Consider the following 27,342-nt stretch of genomic DNA (forward strand, 5'->3'; position numbering starts at 1 on the left):
AACGGGAGAGGCCACAACAGTGAGAGGCCCACGTACCGCAAAAAAAAAAAAAACTTGACCAAAATATCGTATACCTTAGTCACTGACTAATAAAGATGATATCTACTCTTTTCTAATTACTTCTTGGGGTTTCTGTTTTTAAAGGAATTACACATGGATCTATCTGACATTGTAGAAGACATATTGAATGCACATGACACCACAAAGGTGAGTCTCGCTGGGACTAATCCTTTTCTAAAAATACCTTGTACTCTGAATTGGTTTATATAGTTTATATATATATTTAAACCTCTTCTACATCATCCCCACCAAGTGCTTATTTGGATCTGTTGTTACAACACCTCCAAGTTGTCTCTAAAGATAGCCCATTCCATCTTTAAACAACTCCATTAAGTGTTATATACGTAAAAACATTTATTATATTTTATAAGCTAGGCATTTTATAAAAATTAAGTAGACACAGCCCTTGCTATCATTTATAATCTTTATTTCTCCCATTTGAATAAGTTATGGTAGGGCTAACCTTATACTGAGTGAAAGAATGCACAGAAAAAAAGAACACATACTGTATGATTCCATTTATATGAAGTTCGAGAACAGAGGCAGAACTTAAAAATGGTAATAGGTGTTACAACAGTGATTTCGGGGATGAGTGATTTAACTGGGGAGGACCATAAGGATATTTGGGATGATGGAAATGACCTTTTATCTCAGTCTGGGTGGTACATATATTCTTTTAAAAAATTTAAAAAGTAATATTGGTAAAGATCTCTTCTGAGTTCTTTAATGGCAGCCAGAATAAGCATGTAATCAATAGCTTATATATATTTTGCCTTCTGTATGAAAATGTAATTTTTGGTACACTTTGACACCAAGAAAATATTGCTTTACTCAACTTATAAGAGTAATGTTAAATTGTATTTTGGGGAAATGTAATGTAGATACTCATTTTTTATATTTATTAAATTCTTTTAAATCTCTAAGAATTCTGATAAAATTGCCAGATATTTCTAAGAAGGTCTTAGAAAATTGTTAGGGTCAAAGGGCATAATCCAAAGAGTCTGCAAAAATGCTTTCAAAATTAGTAAATGCTGGGGCTTCCCTGGTGGCACAGTGGTTGAGAATCTGCCTGCCAATGCGGGGGACATGGGTTCGAGCCCTGGTCTGGGAGGATCCCACATGCCGTGAGCCACAGTTACTGAGCCTGCGCGTCTGGAGCCTGTGCTCCGCAGCAAGAGAGGCCGCAATAGTGAGAGGCCCGCGCACCGTGATGAAGAGTGGCCCCTACTTGCCGCAACTAGAGAAAGCCCTCGCACAGAAACGAAGAGCCAACACAGCCATAAATAAATAAATAAAATTTTTTTTAAAATTAGTAAATGCTTCATTTTCCCTACTCAGGGCCTTTTATGGGTTCCGTAAGTAACCTTTGAACCAGAAGATACTGTGAGTTATTTCCCAGGTCTTATTGGAGGAAGAAGATTGTTGGTGATAAATTGTCCTCATTGCCATTGACTATTTCAACAAAATTTGGTTACTTTTAAACTTATCCTAGCTGGCCTACTTCTCAGATGAACACATAGCATCTACCTTAAATTATTGGTTTTCTTTCAGACATATGACAATTAGAAGTTTAATAAACCAGATTTTATTCAAACACTATAAAAAATGAGATCTTTTAAAATACTGTTTTTCTTTCAGATGGGCCATCTTACTCTAGAAGACTATCAAATCTGGAGTGTGAAAAATGTTCTTGCCAATGAATTTTTGAATCTACTTTTCCAGGTATGTTTAAGGTAAATGACAGGTACAGAGGACAGTGGTACCAGTAGTTCTGCACCTTTTCCATATATAATAGTTACTACAACTAGGCTACAAAACCATATATTATAAAAAGAACTACATTATCCCGTACACGACCTGAAGGATGGTGAGAGAGCATGAGTGCCTACTGAAGTTTCTCAAAGTCATGAGACGATAGGAGGGTAGAATAGAGCTGATTATGTTTATCTTACAAGTAATGACAGAGGAGAATGTAGACACATAAAGAATAATTTGCTATTTTTCTTCATTGTTGTCTTGTTTAAAGGCTCCTCCTAACAAGTAAGGCTGTGTGAACAGAGAGATGGATCGTAAGTAGGCAGCTGTAAATTTTTCACAAAATATACAATCTTCCCAGTTAGGAGATTATCTTAGATGCAAGACTGTTTCTCAGTTTTGTTTTTTTTTCTAATTCTTTAGAAGGTCTAAAAAAGATTGAAGGAGAAGGAGGAAAGAATAGCTGCTAGGAGTGAGCAGCCATATTTTAACTGTTCCCAGTTAAAATACTTCTCTTGCTCCAATTAAAAAAAATAACTTATGGTTTCCCATTTTTCATGGTTCTTTATAAATATTTGTTGATTTAATAGTGATATTTTAGATTCTCCTTATTATATTTTCCTTTCCTTGTAAAAGCATCCCTGTGAAAGTCAGAAAGGTTTAGTATCTTTGTATGTATCATGATCTTCCATTGCAAATAAAGAGTAACTTGTCTGTGACACAACGATGTTAGAATACATGGAAATTGAACTCTTCCTTATAGCTAATGACTAATTAATGTATATTTAAAGCATATGCAATCTGATAAGCCTATAATATCCATATAAATCACTCAGCTGCTCCACTATCAGTTTTCAGCAGGGATTTAAGTTGATGGCTTTGTAAAATAAAAAATGTACAAAAATAATATAAATCACTACTATAAACAGAAATGACTTGCTTGGTAATACGAAAATTGATCAGCTATTTTTTTATCTCATTTAAAATAATATTCTCAACTACTTTAAGTCATAATTAGTTATATAAACATTTTGACCACTTAAGTAAACTTTATGTTCACTTAATATATGAGTAAGCAGACTGTTATGCTAATTAGTTTTATTTTCTATCTGTGTCTTAAAATAGAGTTAGCTGGTAAGTTCAGTGATAAAAGTTTGAATTATGCTCTTATTTTATTTGCCAAGATCCCACTCTTGCCTGAGTATTTAAGTGTAACATAAGTATCAGTAGAATTAGTAAACCATTCCTGTGGTAATACTTTATTTTCAATCCTTTTTAATAAACTCAGTGCCCAATATTTTGCAGAGGAAGCATGCTAAACATGAGCAGGATCTTCTATCTTATACATTTGTCAGAAAGTATCAAATGTTAAATAATGTGGTAAGCAGAATAACTCAGCCTACCCCCACCCCCACCAATATCCATGCCCTAATCCTTGGAACCTGTGAATATGTTATTTTACATGGCAAAGGGGATTTTGCAGATGTATCAGTTTAAGGACTCTGAGATGGGGAGATTGGCCTGTATTATCCAGATGGGTCCAGTCTAATCACATGAGTCCTTAAAAGTGGAAAATCTTTCTCAGCTGTGGTCAGAGAGAAAGAAATGACGTTGGAAGAAGAGTGAGAGAGGTGCAAGTGGCTAGCTTTGAAGAAAGAGGAAGGGGCCGCGAGCAAAGGAATGTGGGTGAACTCTAGAAGCTGGAAAAGGCAAGGAAGCATATTCTTCCTTTGACCTCTGGAAAGGAATACAGACAGCCCTGTTGCCGTCTTAATTTTTAGCCTAGTGAGATCCATGCTTTACTTTTGACCTACATAACAGTAAGATAATGAATTTGTGCTGTTTTAAGCTGCAAATTTTGTGATAATTTGTAACAGCAGTAATTAAAAAAACCGATACAGAGGGAGGTAATCCGTATTTATGGATTGGAAGGCTCAATAGTTTAAAGATGTCAATTCCCCTTCAGTTGATTTAAAGATTTGTGCACTCACAATCAGAATCCCAAAAAGTTCATTGTTGTCATTGTGTTTTTGCAGAGCTTGACAAGCTGATTCTAAATACACAGAGAAGTATGAAGGGCCAAAAATAAAAATAGCAAAGGTGATATTAAAGAACAGTGGACTTGTATTACCAGATATTAGAACTTGTTATAAAATAACAGTATTAAGACAATGTGATATCTGCATAAAGTTAGACAAACCAGTGGAACAGTATTGAGAGTTCTTAAACAGACCTACATAGGTGTGATCACCTGATTTATAACAAAGAAGACATTGCATTGCAGATGCAAAGGGGTGGTCTTTTCAGTAAGTGGTACTGAATTAATTAGTATTCATATGGTGAAAACATGCATCATTATTCCCACCCCATTATAATACATGAAAAGTAATTTAGGTAGATTATAAATCTAATAAATTTGAACGGTAAACAATAAAATGTCTAGAAAATAATATAGGAGATATTTTAATGACTTTGAGGTGGCAAAGAGTTCTTAAACAGGACGCACGCAGCAACGAAGACCCAATGCAGCCAAAATACTTCCAGAGAGCACTAAGCATAAAGAAAAGTTTTAAGTTGGACTTCAGTAAAATTAAGAATTCTTTTTATCAAGAGATACCATTAAGAAAATGAAAAGAGGGACTTCCCTGACGGTCCAGTGGTTACGATGCCGCGCTTCCAATGCAGGGGACACGGGTTCGATCTCTGGTTGGGAAACTAGGATTCCCCATGCCACGCAGTGGGGCCAAAAAAAAGAAAAGAAAAGATAAGAATATATTTGCTATACCTGTATCCAACAAAAGACTTTCATATAGGGCATACAAAGAGCAAAAATCAATGAAAAAAAGGCAGAAGCTCAATATCAAAGTGTACAAAAAACTTGAACAGGTGCTTCACAAACGAGAATATCCAAATAGCTAATAATTATGAAAGGGGGCTAACTTCTTTAGTCATAATGGAAATACATTTTAAAATCACTCTTGGAGTACCATTAGACATCCATTAGAATGGTTAGCTTTGAGGTGATATGAAGCATTGTTGAGGATAACAAGAAACTGGAACTCTTACACATTGCCAGTAGGAATATAAATTCTTACAAGTATTTTGGAAATTGTTTGGCTGTTTTTAATGTATACTCTGTGACTCAGCAAATCTACCCCATGTATGTACCCTACAGAAACTTGTATATCTGAGCACCAAGAAACATAGAATAAGTTCTTATAATCATTTTTTGTTACAACCCCAAACAGAAAATGACCCGAGTACCTATCAACAATAAATACATAAACAGAAATGGTGGCACATGCATACATATGGTTTAATTTAAAACAGTAAAAATAAATATACTAGTGCTACACACAACCACATGGATGAATCTTACATAATTTTGAGTGGAAAATACTGGACCAGAAAATTCAAAAGCAGACAAAACCAATCCATGGTGGTAGAATTTAGTATAGTGAACACATTAAAGGGGTACAGTGGTGTCTGGGAAAGAACTCAAAGTGGAACTTTGGGAGAGGTAGCAATGTTCTGTTTCTTGACTGGATGAAGGTTACATAGGTGTGTTTACTTTGTGAAAAGTCACTAAACTGTACACTTAAGATTTGTTCACTTTTATCACTTTGCTGTACATGTGAAACTAACACAATATTGTAAATCAGCTATACTTCAATTAAAAAATCTTTTTAAAATATTGTTCAATTTTAAGCATGTATATTATATTTCCTTTTCATTAAGTTTGCTTACAAAAACCCAGATACCTGTGCTTCCCTCGTGGCGCAGTGGTTAAGAATCCACCTGCCAATGCAGGAGACACAGGTTTGAGCCCTAGTCCAGGAAGATCCCACATGCCGTGGAGCCACTAAGTCCGTGCACCACAACTACTGAACCTGCGCTCTAGAGCCCATGAGCGACAACTACTGAGCCCATGAGCCACAACTACTGAAACCTGTGCGCCCTAGAGCCCGTGCTCTGCAACAAGAGAAGCCACCGCAATGAGAAGCCTGCGCACCGCAACCAAGAGTAGCCCCCGCTCACCACAACTAGAGAAAGCCTGCGCGCAGCAACGAAGACCCAGCGCAGCCAAAAATAAATTTAAAAAAAACAAAACCCAAAGCCCAAGTATGCATCAGTAGGAGAATGGATAAAATGGTATTTTCAAAGTGGACTGTTACTCAGCAATAAAAAAGAATGAACTACTGATACGTGCATGAATCTTATAAACCTAATTTGTGTACTGTTAAGTAAATTGTACCTCAAAATGTAAATAAAACTATAAACAGGCATGCTGATGTATTTACAGGGAGCTGTACTAATAGCTATAATTTACTTTGAAATGCATGTAAAAATTAAGATGATGAATTGAGGAATGAATAGATTAAGTATAATAAAAATGTTAATGTTAGACTTAGGTAATGGGTATGAGGTGTTCAGTGTAAAATTCTTTCAACTTTTCTGTATTTTTGAAAATTTTCATGTTAAATGTTGGGGGAAAAATCATATCTTTTGTGATGATATTTAGAGAAGGCAAATAAATTGAGGAGAAAATGAGCCTTAAAAAGCATATTTAGGGCTTCCCTGGTGGCGCAGTGGTTGAGAGTCCGCCTGCCGATGCAGGGGACACGGGTTCGTGCCCCGGTCTGGGAAGATCCCACATTCCACGGAACGGCTGGGCCCGTGAGCCATGAACGCTGAGCCTGCGCGTCCGGAGCCTGTGTTCCACAGTGGGAGAGGCCACAGCAGTGAGAGGCCCGCGTACCACAAAAAAAAAAAAAAGCATATTTAGCACTAGTGGCAATAATGTTTTTCTTAGAGTTGTTCAAATTGAAATGCCACCATTATCCTTCATTTTCTGTGTCCTTTTCATCTCCCCTTCACCTCTCTGCCCAGGTGCCATGGTATGCTCTTCAGATTTCAGGAAAGGAAGTAATATTCTCTATGTGAGATAATTAAGATATATAGTGTTAATGAAATATTCTGAAAAGTAGTTTCTTTCTTCCTTTCTTTCTCCTTTTCTTCCTTTCTTCCTTTCTCTGTCTCTCTCTCTGTCTCTGTCTCTTTTTTATCACGCAGAGATTTGGAAATTGTCTTCCATTGCAATGGTTTGTTTAAAAAGAAACAACAAAACAGAAAATTTAAGTTTAAAGTTCAGATTTGCTTAAGTGGATCATTGATAATTCATCAATTGAAAGCTATTGCTGATTTAGATTCCCATCTAGAATATGGATCTCATACAGAGAATGTGAAATAGTCTATAGTCCAGTCATTGGCACCAAAGAAGTTTAATTTACCACTTTTATCTCTAGGTATGTCACATAGTTCTGGGGTTAAGACCAGCTACTCCAGAAGAGGAAGGACAAATTATTAGGTAAGTTTGTAGTTTCAATCTGTATATTTTTCATTATATAGTTGAAATTTCTACAACTGAAATATATTGTTACTGAGTAACAGCATGTCCCATTTTAACGTTATCATTACAATAGCACTTTGTTCCTCCAAAATAGTTATATAATGAAATTTTTTGTTAAACTAACTTCCTAACCAAGGGATTGGGTTAAGATATTTAAAGTGTACAATGTGGTGACTTGATATATTGTATACATTATGAAAGGATTCCACCCATTGAGTTAATTAACAATCCATCATCATCAGCTCACATATTTATTTACCTTTTGGGGGTGGGGGGTGAGAACATTTAAGTTCTGCTGTCTTAGCAGGTTTCATTTATATAATACATTGTTATCAACTATATCACATTGGATTTGAAGACCTTATATATCTTATAGTGGAAATTTGTACCTTTTTACCGACCTCTGTTTCTCCCAGCCCCTGGCAGCCACTTTCCTCTTCAGTTTCTGAATTTGACTTTTTTTTTTTTATATACCATGCAGTATTTGTCTTTCTCTGTCTGGCTTATTTCACCTAGCTTAATGCTCTCCAGCTTCATCCATGTTTTTGTAAATGACATGATTTCCTTCTCTTTTAAGGCTGAATAAAATTCCATTTTATATATATAAAAACACCACATTTTCTTTATCCATTCATCCGTTTTGGGACACTTAAGATTGTTTCCATACCTTGGCTAGTGTGAATGATACTGCAATGAACTTGGGAATAGAGCTGTCTCTTCAAGATAATGATTTCGTTTCCTTTGGATATATACCCGGGAGTGGGATTGCTGGATCATATGGTAGTTCCATTTTTAATTTCCTGAAAAACCTCCACACTGTTTTCCGTGATGGCTGTATCAGTTTACATTCCCACCAACAGTGTACAAGGGTTTCTTTTCTCTACATCCTTGCCAGCATTTGTTATCTCTTACCTTTTTTATAATAGCCATCCTAAAAGATGTGAGACAATATCTCATTGTGGTTTTGATTTGTATTTCCCTCATTTTTAGTGATGTTGAGCACCTTTTCATGTAGCCATTGGCCATTTGTATGTTTTCTTTAGAAAAATGTCTATTCAGGTCCGTTGCCCATTTTTTTTTTTCTTTGCCCATTTTTTTAATTGGATTGTTTTGGTTTTTTGCTAGTGAATTATATGAGTTCTTTGTATATTTTGGATATTAACCCCTTATCAAATATGTGGTTTGCAAATATTTGGTCCCATTTTATAGGTTGCCTTTTCATTTTGTTGATGGTTGTACTATTGACACTCTATCACATATGCACATACGTATATACCTCTGATGGAATTTGTAAATTTTTTACAAAAATGAGAATATTCTGAAATATAGTTTTACTTTCTGCTTACATTTCCACTGCAGATAATATAAAATGACACTTTTATTTATCAATAAAATCCTCTTATAATTTAAATGATTGGCTAATAGGCCCTATTCATCCCCTAATTTTATCTCTGTTTTTCTTTAACATAAGTATATTGGAACAATTTAGTAATAAAGTCTATAAGCCTTTGATTAGGGATTTACTTAGGCAGAATTACTTGAAGTCATATACCTGGGTTAATGGGCCTGTATATTTTTATAGTTATAATTCAATTTTTAATAACTTAAGTAACTTTCATTGCTTTAGGATTACTATTATACTACATGTTTATATAGAAAGTTTTAGAAATATGACTGAATCTCTACTAAACTTTGCTTTTAGAATAAAGTCTCAACATATAGTTTGTCACTTGACTTTTTCCTAAAGTAGTGTGTATAACTACTTTTTTAGTAGTTTCTTTTGGCTTTGGACTAATGGATAAAAGAGATTTTACTGAAACAGAGTTGTTGGGAACACCAGAGAACAAGATTACATAGTCACATTTAAATAGGCAGTGCCAATTGAGATTTAGGTTAGTTGAAGTAGTAAATATATTTTGTTTTTAAAATGGATTTTTAAAAATGGTTCTTAAAGAAGGTTAGGCAAAATCCATTTTTTTAAAATGTTGTTTTCATAAAAACTGTAGTCTTGTGTAGTCTTTTTAATTTTCATACTCAGAAGACTTCTTCTTATTTACAGTTTACAGATGTTGACAGTGTTGCTTGATTTTGTCTAATGCTTAACTCTCGTAAAATAAAAATTAAAAATACATTGAAGTGTACAAATGAGATAGTGTAAAGAAATACTAAAAGGCTTTTATGTAGCTGCAGTAGCTTTTTTTTCTGACAGCACCGCAATATAATTTCATATTATACTAACATCTTCTTAAGTCATTATGACTTAGCATAGATATTAAGAATGCTGTGTAAACTGTATATATATTTCTTGGCTTAATTATTTTGCAAATGTTCATAGCAACCCTATTTAAAAATATAATGTTGAGATAATCTTATATTTTTATAAAACTTTGTCCTTTGCAAAATACTTCCACTTGGGTTATTTCATCTAGTCCTCAGAATAACTGCATGAAATTAATTTCATCATCCCATTTTGTAAAAGAGAAAACTGAGATTCACAAAAGTTGAGGAACTTACCTAAAATTACATGGAGGTGGCAGAATCAAGTCTAGCACTTTTTTCATTAAAAACACAACTACTGCTTTCTGTATTTTTCAATAAATCTGAATTTTAAATCCTAGGTTCCAAATTTTTTATTTCATTTGGATTTCTGAGTTTTGTTTTATTTTGCCTCCATTTTTCACTTCAAAAATTCATTTTACTGTGATGGTTTCTGATGGATGAGTCAGGGAATCACGCTTCTAGTTGCTAGACGGGATGCTACCTGATTCATGAATCATTGAATAAACTGAACTAGGTCTTCAAAAAAAAAATTTTTTTTTAATAAAAAGTAAAGGATGAGGAACTTCCTTGGTGGTCCAGTGGGTAGGACTCCGCACTCCCAATGCAGGGGGCCCGGGTTCAATCCCTGATTGGGGAAATAGATCCTACACGCATGCCACAACTAAAGAGTTCGCATGCCACAACTAAGAGCCGCATGCCGCAGCTACGAAGTCTGCCTGCTACAACTAAAGATCCCACGTGCTGCAACTAAGACCCAGCACAGCTAAAATAAATAATAAATAAATATTTTTAAATAAATAAAGGATGAGTCAGGTTGTTAAGTAGGCAATGAAGTGAAAGAAATATTTGTCTCCAAAAAAAAAAGAAAGAAAGAAATATTTGTCACTAACTTAAAGAATCAGTACTTTGTTTAAAAATCAGTATCATGGACTTCCCTGGTGGTGCAGTGGTTAAGAATCTGCTTGCCAATGCAGGGGACACAGGTTCGATCCCTGGTCTGGGAAGATCCCACATGCTGCAGAACAACTAAGCCCGTGTGCCACAACTACTGAGCCTGTGCTCTAGAACCCGTGTGCCACAACTACTGAGCCTGCGTGCTTAGAGCCCCTGCTCTGCAACAAGAGAAACCCCTGTAATGAGAAGCCTCCGTACCGCACTGCAACAAAGAGCAGCCCCTGCTCGCTGCAACCAGAGAAAGCCCACGTGCAGCAATGAAGACCCAAAGCAGTAAAAAAATTAATTAATTTAAAAATCAGTATCATGATTTCTGCAATGGCTGAGTGAAGATCTCAGCAAATTCTCTCCCCGAAAAGCAACTGGGCAAAATTGTCAGCCAACCATTTCAGGACTCTGAAAACTGAACAGAGTTATTCAACAAATTGAGAAGTATTTATTCAAGAAAAACTACTAAACCTTGGTCAGAATAATGGGATTCTGTAGTATTTCTACCTGAGACTGTTCCCATGCCCTCCCGTCCAACAGATCTGCGTGATAGTTTTACCAGGGTAGGCCAGAGAGGGCTGACTTGATTTGCAGTAGAGCAGGGCTGAGTGCCTGGCCAAGAGAATTGTAAAAAAAATGGGGGTGGGGGGTGGAATTAGAAGTTTGGGATTAACATATACACACTACTGTATATAAAATAGATAAACAACAAGGGCCTGCTGTATAGGGAACTATATTCGATATCTTGTAAGAATCTATGTTGGAAAAGAATCTGAAAGGAATATATATATATGTATCTGAATCACTTTGCTGTACATCTAAAACTAACACAACATTGTAAATTGACTATACTTCAATTAAAAATGAAAGCAAATAAAGAAAATAAGAATATAAACAATCTTATAAAAATATTGTAAAAAACAGTAGAGATCACATGGTGGCAAACAATCAGGGAACATCGCTAGCTTGGGGTTGAGGTACTGGTTAAGGGAAGCAGCAGACTGACAGCCCAGTCAAAATTTTAACAAAGAGATCCAGAGAACAAGATAACCATAGTGAGTATTAATAAATTTCCCCATATTCTAAATGATTTGGAAGGCTGCTAGTATATACAAGACTACATGCAAGCTCAGAAGACACCAAAGCGAGCCTTAGATGTCTATTCATTCCTGGTTTAATGGGAATCCTTGCACATGCAGAAAGTAAAAGCCTTCCCTTGCACAGAGAAGGTTTGTAACCTTTCTGAACTTTGCATGTGTTTCTCAAATGGTGAACACAGATCCATCAGAGAAAAGGTGCAAGTGGCTCCAGATGTTTAAGCACAGCCTCTCACCAGTCATTGGCTGGCAAGTAAGTTATGCTCTTCCCAAGAAATCCAGGCTTAAAAATAAATATAAGAAATAATAATAAAACTGGGACTTCCCTGGTGGTCCAGTGGTTAAGTCTGCCTTCCAATGCGGGGGACGTAGGTTTGATCCCTGGTCGGGGAACTAAGGTCCCACATGCCGTGGGGCAACTAAGCCCGCGTGCCACAACTACTGAGCACACGGGCCACAACTAGAGAGCCCAGGCACCACAACTAGAGAGTCCATGCGTTCTGGAGCCCATGCGCCACAGCTAGAGAGAAGCCCACATGCCACAACACGGAGCAGCCTGTGTGCCACAGCGGAGGATCCCACATGCCTAAACGAAGATCCTGCATGCCACAACTAATACCCAATGCAGCCAAAAATAAAACAAATAAATATTTAAAACTAATAATAAAGAAAACTGAGCAGCCTTATACTTGCAGAAGAGACAGACTACAGAATTAGTTCAGGAAGTCACAAGGAAGAACACATGGGGGGGCGGTCAGAATCCAGAGTTGCTGAAATATATTATCAAATATGTCTGGTTTTCAATAACAAAAAATTACAAGACATTCAACAGAATAGGAAAATATGACCCGTATACGGAGGGAAAACTAGTTGATAGAAACTGTCTCTGAGGTGGCCACTGATGTTAGACGTAGTACGCAGACTTCAAAGCAGTAGTTGAATATAAGTGTTTTCAAAGAACTAAAGTAAGCTTTGTTTAAAGAATTAAAGTATCATGACAATGACTGCTCAAATACAAAATATCAGTAAAGAGACAGAAATTTTAAAAGAGAAGCCAATAGAAATTCCGGAGTTGAAAAGTACAGTAAGTGAAACAAAAATTCACAACAGATTTGAACTGACAGAGAAACAACCAGCAAAATATAATATAAACTAATAGAGATTTTTCCAATATGAAAACAGAAACAAAAGAATAAATAAAAATGAACAGCACTTCAGAGACATATGGAATGCCAGAAATAAGTATACCAACATAAACATAATGGAAGTTCCAGAAGGAAAGGAGAGAGAGAGAAAAGAGCAGAGAAAAATATTTGACAAATTAGTGGCTGAACCTTCCAAAATGTGTTGAAAATCAGTAATTCAAGAATTCCAGTGAACTGCAAGTAAGTGAAACATAAAGAGATTCATATCTAGACACATGGTCAAACTGTTCAAAGCTATAGGCAAAGAGAAGATCTTCAAAGCAGGAAGAGAAGAATGACTTCTTTTGTAGACAGCAACCCCAAGTCAACAGCTGACATTCTTAAAAGATGGAGGTCAGTAGCCAGTGGGATGGCATTTAAAATGCTGAAAGGGGGCTTCCCTGGTGGCGCAGTGGTTGAGAGTCCGCCTGCAGATGCAGGGGACACGAGTTCACACCCCGGTCCAGGAAGATCCCACATGCAGTGGAGCGGCTAGGCCCATGAGCCATGGCCGCTGAGCCTGCGCGTCCGCAGCCTCTGCTCCGCAACAGGAGAGGCCACAACAGTGAGAGTCCCGCGTACCACAAAAAATAATAATAATAAAAAATAAATAAAAATAAAATAAAATAAAATGCTGAAAGGGGAAAAACTGAAAGGAAATGACACCAGACACTTGATAATTTGACTCCACCCAAAGAAATATAGAGCACCAGTAAACATAATTACACAGTTAATAAAAGACAGTATAAATATATATTTTCTGTTTCTTTTTACTAATTTAAAATTAATGAGATAGTGATTTAAAAATTGTGTTTTTGTAACATAGAAAATGTGTGACAATAATAATACAAAAAGAGTAGGAGGGGCTTCCCTGGTGGCGCAGTGGTTGAGAGTCCGCCTGCCGATGCAGGGGACACGGGTTCATGCCCTGGTCTGGGAAGATCCCACATGCCGCGGAGCGGCTGGGCCCGTGAGCCATGGCCACTGAGCCTGCGCGTCCGGAGCCTGTGCTCCGCAACGGGAGAGGCCACAACAGTGAGAGGCCCATGTACCACAAAAAAAAAAAAAAAAAAAGAGTAGGAGGCAGAGCTAGCTATATTTGAGTAAGGTTTCTGTATTTCACTGCAATAATTTAGAGTTAATCTGAAGTAGAATATGTTAAGATCCATATTGTGACTCTAGAGCAGCCACTAAGAAAATAATCCCAAAATATGGTTTCTTAAAAAAAAGTAAAGTGATATACTAGAAAATATCTATTTAATGCAAAAAAGGAAGTAAAGGAGGAATAGAGGAACAAATAAAAATACTTGAGGGCTTCCCTGTTGGCACAGTGGTTGAGAGTCCCCCTGCCAATGCAGGGAACACGGGTTCGTGCCCCGGTCCGGGAAGATCCCACATGCTGCGGAGCGGCTAGGCCTGTGAGCCATGGCCACTGAGCCTGTGCATCCGGAGCCTGTGCGCTGCAACGGGAGAGGCCACAACAGTGAGAGGCCCGCGTACCGCAAAAAAAAAAAATTGAAATAAATAGAAAACAAATAACTAAATAGTAGGCATAAATCCAAACCAATAATTACCTTAAATAATAATGAATTAAACACTCTAATCAAAAGCTAAAGATAGACTGAATCTTTTTAAATCCAACTACAGACAGTCCCTGAGTTATGATTTTTTGACTTTATCATGGTTCAAAAGCAATAACATGTTTAGTAGAAACCATATTTTGAATTTTGATCTTTTTCTGAGCTACTGATATGTGGTACGATACTCTCTTGTACTGCTGGGCAACAGCAGTGAGCTGCAGCTTCCAGTCTGCCACTTAATCACAAGGGTAAGCAACCAGTACACTTACAACCATTCTATACTAATACAACCATTGTGTTTTTCACTTCCAGTATAATATTCAATAAATTGCATGAGATATTCAACACTGAATTATAAAATGGGTTTTGTGTTAGATGATTTTGCTCAACTGTAAGCTAATATAAGTGTTCTGAGCACGTTTAAGGTAGCCTAAGCTAATCAATCTATGATGTTCAGCAGATTATGTGTATTAAATACATTTTCAACTTAAGATATTTTCAACTTATGATGAGTTTATCGTGCCATAACCCCATCATAAATTGTGGATGATCTGTACTTGAGATTTAAAGACACAAATAGATTGAAAATAAAGGGATGAAAAAGATACAACCATGCAGATAGTAATCATAAGAGAGCTGGAGTGGCTATACTGATATTAGAATTAAAATGACTTTTATGCAAAAAAATGTTACTACAGACAGACATTTTATAATGATAAAAGTTTCAATTCATCAGGAAGATATAACAGTTGTAAATATATATGCACCCAGTAACAGAACAGTCTACCCAGCAAACAGCAGAATACATATTCAACTGCACATGGAATACAGTCTAGGACAGACTGTATTCTAGGCCATGGGTTTTCATACTCTGTCCCTTTGGCTAACTTGGGAATGCTACCTGATTTTTATACAGCCTGCAAGCTAAAAATGTTACTTTACATTTTTAAATGTTTGAAAACCATCAAATGGGGATTAATAATTTGGGACACTTTACAATTAAATGAAACTCTAATCTCAGGGTACACAAACAAAGTTTTATTGGAACACAACTATGCACATTCAAAGAAACCTTTGGGGAATGGAAATTTGTTAACCTGATAAAGATTTCTGGAAAAACCTACAACTGATATATCTAATGGTTGGAACACTGAAGACTTTTCCCATAAGATCAGGACAAAGGCAAGGATGCTTGCTCTCACCACATCTATCAACTTTGTATTAGAGGTTCTAGCCAGTGTAATCAGGTAAGATTAAATAAATAAAATTTTTAAAGTCCTCCAGATTATAAAGGAAGAAGTAAAACCGTTTCTATTTGCAGACATAGATTCTAACTCTTAAAGAATCCACAGAAAATCTATTAGAATTAATAATTAGTTCAACAAGGTTGTAGGATACAAAATCAATATAAAAATCAATTGAATTGCTATTTACTAACACTGAATAATTTGAAAGTAAAGTTAAAATTAAGACTCTAGTTCCTTTCTCAGTAGAATCAAAATAAATAAAATCCTAGGAAACAAATTTAACGAAATAAGTGTGAGACTTGTGCGCTGAAAACTACAAAGCCAGGCTGAGAGAAATTAAAATCTTTGTAAATGAAGAGACTTTCCATGTTCATGTGTTTGAAAGCTCAGTACTGTCAAGATAATTCTCCCAAACTGATTTATAGATTCAACATGATACCAATCAAAATCCTAGCTTTTTTGTAGAAACTGACAAGATATTCCTAATTTTCATATAGAAACACAAAGAACTCAGATTAGCCTAAACAACTTCAAAAAAGAACAGAATTGGAGAACTTCCTGAATTCAAACTTACTATAAGGCTGCATTAATCAAGGTAGTGTGGTACTGGCACAAGGACAGACACACAGGTCAATCAAACTGAACTGACAGTTTAGAAATAAACCTTTATATATTTGGTCAATTAATTTCCTACAAATTTGCCAACAGAATGTAATGGAGAAAGGGTTGTCTTTTCAACAGATTGTGTGGGAATAGTTGGATATCCACCTTGAAAAGATTTAGATCCTTACCTATACCATACAAAAACAATGTAGTCCAAATGGATCCCATAGAACTAAACATAAAAACTAAAACTATAACACTTCTGGAGAAAAACAATAGAAAATCTTTGTGATTGGTGTTGCCAAGGATTTCTTAGATATAACACCAAAAGCACAATCCATAAATGAATTTGTTTTGATAAATTGGACATAGTCAAAATTAAAAACTTTCAAGTTTCAAGAGACACCATTAACACAGAGACTGGGAGAAAATATTTGCATATCATTTATTCAGTAAAGGACTTGTTTCCAGGTTATATAAGTGAGTGTTACAACATTTTAAAATCCAAGTAAAATATGCAAAAGACTTGAATAGGCATTTCACTAAATATATATGAATGAATGGCTAGTACACCCATGCATTTTCAGGGAAGGCAAATTAAAAGCACAATGATAGCAGTGACTCAGTGAAACTGGTGTAGTTCCAAGAGCCTGTCTCTCCACAGAAACAGTGAAAAATAAAGGAAAAACTGTCAAAACAAACTTTGTTAGAACTCTCAAAAAGAGTTGAAGGTTTATAGCAACTAAGCAAATGCTGGATTTTAAAAAGAGGCCAACTGAAAAAGCAATAGGAAAACTCTGGCAATTATATTTGCTCTTATCTGGTTCATTGTCAGTCTTGAAGATGGCAACCCATGTTCCTGGTTTAGGCACCTGTGCTTGGTTTCACATGGAAGAGAGCACACCATGTTCACAAAGATTTGTGTTTGTTTGTTCTAACCTGTCTGGGTTTATTTGAAGAACTGACACAAGGAGTTCATCTCTGGTATGCTTAACTGAGAACTTAACCAGGCTGGAAAAGCAGTGGGCATTCCTCAAAAATATTGTAAAGCAAATGAACAAACCGTAACCACCTGGGGCAAAAGATTATAGTTGAGCTGTACAACGGAGTGCCAAAAGTCTAGGAGGAGAAGCTGGAGAGAGTTTCCTTGGAAAATTAGAGCATTTGAAAGCACACTAGCAAATTTAGAAAGCCTTGCACATACTTGTGGCAAGATGCATGCTCAGAATAGACCTGAGAATACCCCTATGTTTTCACCTCTGGCTAATCTCTAGACTGAGGGCATGTATAAAATGAAGGCTAAGGCAGCTGCAAAGAGCCTGGATAAGCATTGAAGAATTCCCCAGCACAGAGCTATTGTGTAAAGACAGGAGTGGTTTTTGTTTCCTCCTCATCTTCTTCCTCTCCCCACCCTGCCCTCCTCCATCCCCTCCTCCCTATTCTTCCTCTCCTCCTCCCTCTTTTTTACCCCTACTATTCCTTTTCTCTCCTTCTCCCCTCTCTCCTGCCATTCAAGGAAATCTCTGTCAAAACACTAGCTGAACACAAGTGAAGTGAAGAGAGACTTCAGAGACAACATATAACAGACTTTACAAAAAATAGTTTAGGAATGTCACTGAACAAACACTATAGCAAGCAACAAAAACCAGCGGGGGCCGGGGTAGGATCAGATTTCCAGAGTTGCCACATTATAATATTCAAAAGGTCTAGTTTTCAACAAAAATTATGAACCATGCAGCAAAACAAGAAAGTCCATTGCACATTCATAAAAGAAATTAACAGAAACTGTCTCTAAGGGAGCACAGACATTGGACTTTGTAGACAAAGATTTTAATAAACTATCTTAAATATGTTCAGAAAGCTGCTGGAAACCATGAACAAAGAGGTTAAAATAACCAGGAGAATGATGTATGGACAAACAGATAATATCAGTAAAGAGAAAGTATAAAAAGGAACCAAGCACAAATTCTGGAGCTGAAAAGTACAATAAGCAAAATGAAAAATTCAGTAGAGAGGTTCACCACCAGATTTGAATAGATAGAAGAAAGAATTAGCAAATTTAAAGGTAGTTCAATTGAACTATCCCAGACTGTGGGGTAGAAAGGAAAAAGAATGAAGGAAGATGAACAGAGCCTAGGAGACCTGTGAAATAGCAGCAAGCATTCACGTGATGGGAATCCCAGAAGGAGAGGAGAGAGAGGAAGTGACAGAATACTTGAAGAAAAAACTTACCAAATTTGATAAAAGACAAGAACCTAAACATTCAAAAAGCTCATTGAACTGCAGGGTTAAACTCTAAGAGATCCACATCAAGACACATTATCATCAAGTTGTCAGAAGCCAGGGACAGAATTTTGAAAGCAGCAAGAGAGAAGCTACTTATCACATACAATGGATCCTCAATAAGATTTAAAGTGCTGAAAGAAAAAACAAAAAACAAGAATTCTATATCCTGCAAAAATATTTCTCCAAGAATGATTTCGATTTTGAAATTAATTCTTATACATGACCCCCAAAGCATAAGCAACCAAAGAAAAAAAATGGATAAATTTGGCTTCATCAAAATTAAAAAACTTTTCATCAAAGGGCATTGTCAAGGGAGTGAAAAGAAAGCCTACAGAATGAGACACAATATTTGTAAATCATAGATCTGACAAGGGTCAAGTAAGTAGAATATATAAAGAACTCCTACAGCTCACCAACCAAAAGATAACTCAATTTTAAAATGGGCAAGGGACTTGAATACACATTTCTTCAGAGATGATATACAAGTGGTTATCCAGCAGTTGAAAAGATGCTCAAAAACATTAGTCATTAAGGAAATTTTGCAGTTCAAAACCACATGAAATTCCACTTTGCACCTACTAGGATATTTTTAATTTTTAAAATGGAAAATAAAATTTTTGATGATGTGGAGAATTTGGGATCCTCATTGCATCACTGGTAGAATTGTAAAATGGTATAGCTGCTTTAGAAGACAAGTTGGTACTTCTTCAACTTGGAATTACCACATAATCGAGCAATTCCACTTCTAGGTATATACCTAAAACAATTGAAAATACACACTCAAATACTTGTAGCCAAATGTTTATATCAGCACTATTCACAATAGCCATAAGGTGGAAACAGCCCAATTATCAACCAGTAGATGAATGAATAAACAAAATGTATATCTATGCCATGAAATATTAGCCATAAAAAGGAATGATGTACTGATACATGCTACATCATGGATGAACCTCACAAATGAAGAAGCCAGACACAATAGGTCACATATTATATGATTCCATTTATATCCATGGTCCCCAACCTTTTCGGCACCAGGGGCCGGTTTCGTGGAAGACAGTTTTTGCACAGACTCGGGGGGTGGGGTTGGGGGAGAATGGTTCAGGCAGTAATGTGAGTGATAGTTCAGACGGTAATGCGAGTGATGGGGAGTGGCAGATGAAGCGTTGCTCGTTTACCCGCCACTCACCTCCTGCTGTGTGGCCGGTTCCTAACAGGCCATGGACCAATACTGGTCCATGGCCTGGGGGTTGGGGCCCCCTGATTTATATGAAATATATGACATATCCAGAATAGGTAAATCTATTGGTACAGAAAGCAGATTGGTGATTGTCAAGGGCTGGGGGAAGGGGGTAATAGAAAATAACTGCTTAGTTGGGATGTATGAAAATGTTTTGGAGAAGTTCACATAGCATAAAATTAACAATGGTAGCACTGTTGATGAGAATGTAAATTGATACAGCCACTATGGAGAACAGTATGGAGGTTCCTTAAAAAACTAAAAATAGAACTACCATATGACCTAGCAATCCCACTACTGGGCATATACCTTAAGAAAACCATAATTCAAAAAGAGTCATGGGGCTTCCCTGGTGGCGCAGTGGTTGAGAGTCCGCCTGCCGATGCAAGGGACACGGGTTCGTGCCCGGTCTGAGAAGATGCCACATGTCGTGGAGCGGCTGGGCCCGTGAGCCATGGCCGCTGAGCCTGTGCGTCCGGAGCCTGCGCTCCGCAACAGGAGAGGCCACGACAGTGAGAGGCCCGCGTACCGCAAAAAAAAAAAAAAAAAAAGTCAGGTACCACAATGTTCATTGCAGCACTATTTACAATAGCCAGGACATGGAAGCAACCTAAGTGTCCATTGACAGATGAATGGATAAAGAAGATGTGGCACACATATACAATGGAATATTACTCAGCCATAAAAAGAAATGAAATTGAGTTATTTGTAGTGAGGTGGATGGACCTAGAGACTGTCATACAGAGTGAAGTGAGTCAGAAAGAGAAAAACAAATACTGTATGCTAACACATATATATGGATCTAAACAAAAAAAAATGGTTCTGAAGAACCTAGGGGCAGGACAGGAATAAAGACGCAAATGTAGAGAATGGACTTGAGGACATGGGGAGAGGGAAGGGTAAGCTGTGACGAACTGAGAGAGTGGCTTGGACATATGTACACTACCAAATGTAAAATAGATAGCTAGTGGGAAGCAGCCAAATGTCACAGGGAGATCAGCTCGGTGCTTTGTGTCCACCTAGAGGGGTGGGATAGGGAGGGTAGGAGGGAGACACAAGAGGGAGGAGAAATGGGGATAAATGTATATGTATAGCTGATTCACTTTGTTACACAGTACAAACTAACACACCATTGTAAAGCAATTATACTCCAATAAAGATGTTAAAAAAAAAACAAAATGATTGTTAAGTATACAATTCAGTGGCATTTAGTACACTTAAAATGTGCAACAAACAACCATCTTATGTTATATGAATTTCTCCTCAATAAGAATAGTGTTTTAAAAATCACAGTGTGGGGACTTCCCTGGTGGTCCAGTGGTAAAGAATCAGCCTTACAATGCAGAGGACATGAGTTCGATCCCTGTTCAGGGAATGAAGATCCCACATGCCATGGGGCAACTAAGCCCACGTGCCACAACTACAGAGCCCACTCACCACAACTACAGAGCCCATGCATCTTGGAGCCTGCATGCCACAACTAGAGAAGAGAAAACCCACAGGCCACAACTAGAGAGAAGCCCGAGCACCGCAACAAAGATCCCACGTGCCATAACTAAGACCTGATGCAGCCAAAAATAAATAAAGGAAACCATAAACAAGACGAAAAGACAACCTTCAGAATGGGAGAAAATATTTGCAAATGAAGCAATAAACAAAGGATTAATCTCCAAAATATACAAACAGCTCATGGAGCTCAGTATCCAAAAAACAAACAACCCTATTAAAAAATGGGCAGAAGACCTAAATAGACATTTCACCAAAGAAGACATACAGATGAAGAGGCACATGAAAAGATTCTCAGCATCACTAATTATTAGAGAAATGCAAATCAAAACTACAGTGAGGTATCACTTCACACTGGTCAGAATGGCCATCATCAAAACAATAAATGCTGGAGAGGGTGTGGAAAAAAGGGAACACTTTTGCACTGTTGGTGGGAATGTAAATTGATTCAGCCACTATGGAGAACAGTATGGAGGTCCCTTAAAAAACTAAAAATAGAGCTACCATATGACCCAGCAATCCCACTACTGGGCATATACCCTGAGAAAGCCATAATTCAAAAGGACACATGTACCCCAATGTTCATTGTAGCACTGTTTACAATAGCCAGGACATGGAAACAACCAATGACAGATGAATGGATAAAGAAGATGTGGTACATATATGCAATGGAATATTACTCAGCCAGAAAAACGGATGAAATTGGGTCATTTGTAGAGATGTGGCTGGACCTATAGGCTGTCATACAGAGTGAAGTAAGCCAGAAAGAGAAAAACAAATGTCGTATATTCACGTATATATGTGGAATCTAGAAAAATGGTAGATGAACCTATTTGCAGGGCAGGAATAGAGACATAGACATAGAGAATGGACATGTGGACATAGCAGGGGAAGGGGAACTGGGAGATGAAGTTTGACATAAATACACTACCATGTGTAAAATAGATAGCTAGTGGGAACCTGCTGTATAGCACAGGGAGCTCAGATCTGTGCTCTGTGATGACCTAGATGGGTGGGATGGGAGCATGGGAGGGAGGTCCAAGAGGGAGGGGATATAGATATACATATAGCTGATTCACTTCATTGTACAGCAGAAACTAACACATTGTAAAGCAATTATAGCACAATGAAAATAAATAAATAAATAATAAATTAATCTTAAAAATAAAATCACAGTGTGACACCACTTCACACCCATTAGGACATTTGTGGTAGAAAAGACAGACAATAACAAGTGTTGGTGAGAATGTGGAGCAACTAGAACCCTCATACAATAACTGATGGGGATGTTAAATGGTGCAGCCACTTTGGAAAACAGCTGGCCAGTTTCAAATTATCAGGTGTTAGATAGATAAATAAAATATGGTATATATATATATGTATATATATAAAATAATATACCTATGGAATATTATTCAGTAATAAAAAAGCACAAACTAGTGATATGTACTCCAACATAGATGAACCTCAGAAACATGCTAAGTAAAAGAGGCCAGATATAAAAGACAATGTGATAACATTCCATTTATTTAAGTTCCTTGCCCATTTAAAAATTGCAAAATGTTCATAAAAAGGAAATTTATAAGAGATAGAAAATAGACTAGTGGTATCTTGTGGCTGAGGGCAGTAATTTGACTAAAAAATGACTAAAAATAGGCATAAAGTATCTTTTGGGGGTATCTGAAATGTTCTAAAATTGGATTGTGGTGATGTTTGCACATGACTGTAAGTTTACCAAAATCATTGAGTTCTTTACTTAATTCAGGTAACTAGTATGTTACTAAATTATTCCTCATTTAAGCTGTTTTTGAAACATCAGTTGGAGGCTTAATAGTGGTGTTACGACTCCAGAAATTGGCTTATCAGTGTTTCACTAATTTAAAATGTGGCCATCTCCCGAGTATATCTGGTTCATGTTTTTCCTTTGAAAAATTTCTAATGATAATTTGTAGGTGCATGGTCATATGTTTTATACACCATTTGTTGTACTGAATTTCTTTTGTATGTACAGAGGATGGTTAGAACGAGAGAGCAGGTATGGTCTGCAACCCGGACACAATTGGTTTATCATCTCCATGCAGTGGTGGCAGCAGTGGAAAGAATATGTCAAATATGTGAGTAAGATTCCTGTTTATCTACATTTTTCATAGGATTATTAACTCCATCAGGCTTTGTGTGACTAGTGGCCAGTAATAAAATGCTCCAACCTAGATAAAGATTTGAAGGGGAAAGAAATGAATACCTATATGATGCTACCAACTTGCTTTTCTAACAAGCAAGTTCCAGAGCAAGTAATAGATTCATTAAGGAATTAGTTACTATACTCAGCATTTGGAGCACATTATGAAAACAAAAGTAGGAGACTATAATCCTCACTTGGGCAGTGGTTGCATAGCAAAATCACATAGAAAGCTTAAAAAAAAAAAAAAGAAATGCCTATGCTCCACTCCAGACCAAATAAATCAGAAAGCATAATTGAAGAAAAAGTTTGAATTAATTTAAATAAGTCATTTTTGTTTACTGAAAATTTTCTTTTGAAATCTGATTTAAATGAAATACATTTTGTTGGTAGGGACTCAATATCAGAAAAGCTGTGAGAAGATCAATATTATCTTTAATAAATTGCTATGAAGTCTACAAACTGAAGTCTAAACATAATAATAATATAAACTAACTACTCAGGCCTACTTCACAGGCCATAAGTCAGTGTGATTCTGTTGTTCCATTGTCCATATACAATTTTGACTTCTTTGGTGGATAGTTGAATTTAAAATATTGATGGCCCCAAATCCATACTTAATGTAGACTCCCAGTTTTTAATCATTTGTGTACTATGGTCACCATTTTTTTACCATATAGTTCCCATACTATTATTTTCTTAGTATGTTTATATAAATAACTTTATCATTTTTACATACATATATTTTATTTTAAAAGGAAACTTTATATCACTATCTTAAATAGAAAATCAGTGTCACATTCCAGAAATAGAGGATCAAAATAAAATCAATGAAAATAAAATATATTATTAAAGTCTAGCCAAGTAGTGTTGTCTTTTGAAGACTGATACTGAGACCTGTTCTCTGTCAAAAATAGAAATTGTCAAGTATTAGATTAGCAGATAAGCATTAGATTAGCACATTAGTACCAAACTGAGACCCTGTCCTTGAAGTAATCAGAGGATTGAAAGAGAATGGAATAGGGAATAATTTTTTCATTGTGAACTAGGGTTATTTAATACCCAAAATAATCTGGTACCTTTCCCATATTTTAAGAAAGTTAATAATTAATAGAAGATGCTAACACTTGGATCTGTAATAAAGAATGTGAATCTGTGTGCTTTTGAACTATTTGAAGTTTTAACAATAAGGCTATTAAAATTTTTTTAGTCCAATAAAGTTAATTGGTATGTAGAAAGAAATCTAGGTTTCATTTTCATTCTTATTGCCACTCTTGATTAAAGGCACTGGAATTTCTTCAGAGCTGGCTTCTGAAGGATTTACAAATTGATAATATTCCCCTGCCTTACAGATCAAAGAGGGGAAAAAATCTAATAAAATATTGACACAATGTCTCCTTGTTTTGGCTAAAATTAGGGATGCTGTAATTTCATTAAAAGAATCTAAAGCATCCATTATGCTGTTGCTATGCTGTGACTTGGAGTTTGTCTTTTAAATTTGATGTTTTTCTTGGGTTTCAACTAGTTACTTTATAAGCTGTGCTTTCAAGACCCACAGCCATTGATCAGTTTCATCTACTAAAATTATGTCATTATTTATTGAATGCCACTTAAGATCCTTTACCCATGCTACTGTCTATCATTCTCAGATGCCTGTGGGATCTTGTTCTACTGGTTAGCCCTGTTAGTCTTTCTCTTTACCCTCTCACTTAAAAATATCCTGATCTTTTTTTTTTTTAATTATGTAATTATTTATTTATTTATTTATGGCTGTGTTGGGTCTTCGTTTCTGTGCGAGGGCTTTCTCTAGTTGCGTCAAGTGGGGGCCACTCTTCATCGCGGTGCACGGGCCTCTCACTATCGCGGCCTCTCTTGTTGCGGAGCGCAGGCTCCAGACGCGCAGGCTCAGTAGTTGTGGCTCTCGGGCCTAGTTGCTCCGTGGCATGTGGGATCCTCCCACACCAGGGCTCGAACCCGTGTCCCCCGCATTGGCAGGCAGATTCTCAACCACTGCGCCACCAGGGAAGCCCTATCCTGATCTTTTTAAAACACTCACAGATATACGTTCTCATAGCACCTTCCCTCCAGCTTCTCCTCAATTCTTAGCTCTCTCTCTTTTTTTTTGTTTTTTTTCCACAAGTAAACTTAGTAGAGAATAGTTCTATGCTAGCGGCCTCTGCTTCTGGTACTCTGCATTTCCTGATTTTTCTCTTGTCATTCAGACTCAGTGTCCTTCCCAGATTCTTCTGCTACCTATCCTGTAAATACTGTACTCTCCTTATTCTACATACACCATTTTCTTGTCCTACCAGAAGTCTGTTGAGCTTCACATTTTTATATCTAGTCTCTTTCTCTGTCCTGAGCACTAGACTCAATGTCCACATATCTCAAACCAGAATATCCCAAAATAAGGTTATTCCCAAAACGATTCCAGTCACCAATACACCTTATCTTATGAAGGTGTCAACTCCCATCCAGTCATCTAAGCCAGCACCTCATGTCCGACCTTGGAATTATCTGTGCCCCTCTTTCATACACAATTAGTTGTCAAGTTTTTTTTATCTCCTAAATCCATGCTCTTCTCTCTGTCTCCTTACTTATGGATCTAGCTTTTTATGGTTTAGTGCCTCATCATCTCTTGCGTGAATTATTATAGAAGTCTTCCAATTTGTGTCTCAATTTTCAGTTTCTGCCTCAAATCCTTTCTACACACTAGAGTTATTTTTAAAGCAAAAATTGGGTTATGCTATTCCCCTATTTAAAAGCCTCTCACAGAAAAATCCTATCAATATAATGTTAAGGGAAAGAAAAACTAGCAATATGCTGTATTTAAAATGTGATATCTAACAACAACCAGAATGATAGTTCACATTTACTAAATGCCAGGCATAAAACTCTGAGGTAGATATTAATACTAATATTATCCTAGTTTTTACCCATGAAGGAGCTGAGGCTTATAAGTTTACTTATTGTAAAAGGTCACAGAGCTGGGAAGTCAGTGCCCTGCCCTTAATTGTAACTGTATTCTCCACATTTATTTTTTACATATATGTATATGTTTTCAGTCACAAAAAATAAATGATGGCATCTGAGTACTTGTGATATTTATTTTCTTCATATTTTTCCATATTTTCTATACTAACAATGTAATCTTTAATAGTAAAAAGAATAAATATTATTTAATTTTTTAGTATCAATAAAAGCCTTCCATGATTTCCAACTTTCAACAGAATAAAGTCTACATTATTTTCTGTGGCACAGAGTCCCTTGCAGTCTGTTCCCATTCTGCCTTACCAATTTTATTTATATACACTATTCCCCTTTGAAGAAATTAAAATTTAGTTATACATCAAAATGTTTTTAAGTGACTGTAGCCAACCACAGGAAGATTAGAAACAATAGACCATTTGCGGATTCATTTTTGAAGGCTGCATAATTGGCAGATTATTAAATTTTACCTCTTAATTTCTGACTTCATAATTTTTAGGATGCCAGCCCTGTTGCAATTGAGCCGTCATCTGTTCTGAATGAAGGAAAATATTTATTTGGAACAGCAGTACATCCTATAGAGCAGAGTGAAGATAGAATCGGAGGAGGCAGCCCCAGTTATGTGAACACCACAGAAGAGAAATTTTCAGACAACATTTCTACTGCATCTGAAGCCTCGGAAACTGCTGGCAGTGGTAAGCATAGTTTGTTTTCCAAGAGGTTTAGGCAGGGTCATTTCTTAAAGGGGTACACTTTGTCAGAGAGTGTGCTTGGTAAGATATGGGGCATCAGGTTTCCGTTCACAGAAATAAGTTTCGAATGAAATGGTCATTTAATAGATTCTTGAATGTATTAGTAGCTTTACAAAGAGGGGCTCTTCTATACTCTACCTCATTAATCTCTCAATTTGAAAATATTTTCACAGTTTTCATTGATTAAGTCAATCTTTCCATATTGTTATTAAATCATTTTGTCAATAAATTTA

At 36.5% G+C, this 27,342-nt stretch overlaps 1 protein-coding gene across 2 annotated transcripts in view; it reads left to right on the plus strand.

The window, feature by feature from the left end:
- Positions 1–27,342, plus strand: part of USP32 (ubiquitin specific peptidase 32) — a 210,367-nt gene that overhangs the window by 140,021 nt on the left and 43,004 nt on the right. For both annotated transcript variants that reach the window (XM_032615574.1, XM_032615573.1), the window contains exons 9-13: positions 145–207; positions 1,699–1,782; positions 7,122–7,183; positions 23,202–23,304; positions 26,857–27,052. In XM_032615574.1, coding sequence (XP_032471465.1) covers positions 145–207; positions 1,699–1,782; positions 7,122–7,183; positions 23,202–23,304; positions 26,857–27,052 — 508 coding nt within the window. The remainder of the gene's footprint in view (positions 1–144; positions 208–1,698; positions 1,783–7,121; positions 7,184–23,201; positions 23,305–26,856; positions 27,053–27,342) is intronic.

This window comes from Phocoena sinus, chromosome 20, assembly GCF_008692025.1.
Source record: "Phocoena sinus isolate mPhoSin1 chromosome 20, mPhoSin1.pri, whole genome shotgun sequence".
Lineage (NCBI taxonomy): Eukaryota > Metazoa > Chordata > Mammalia > Artiodactyla > Phocoenidae > Phocoena > Phocoena sinus.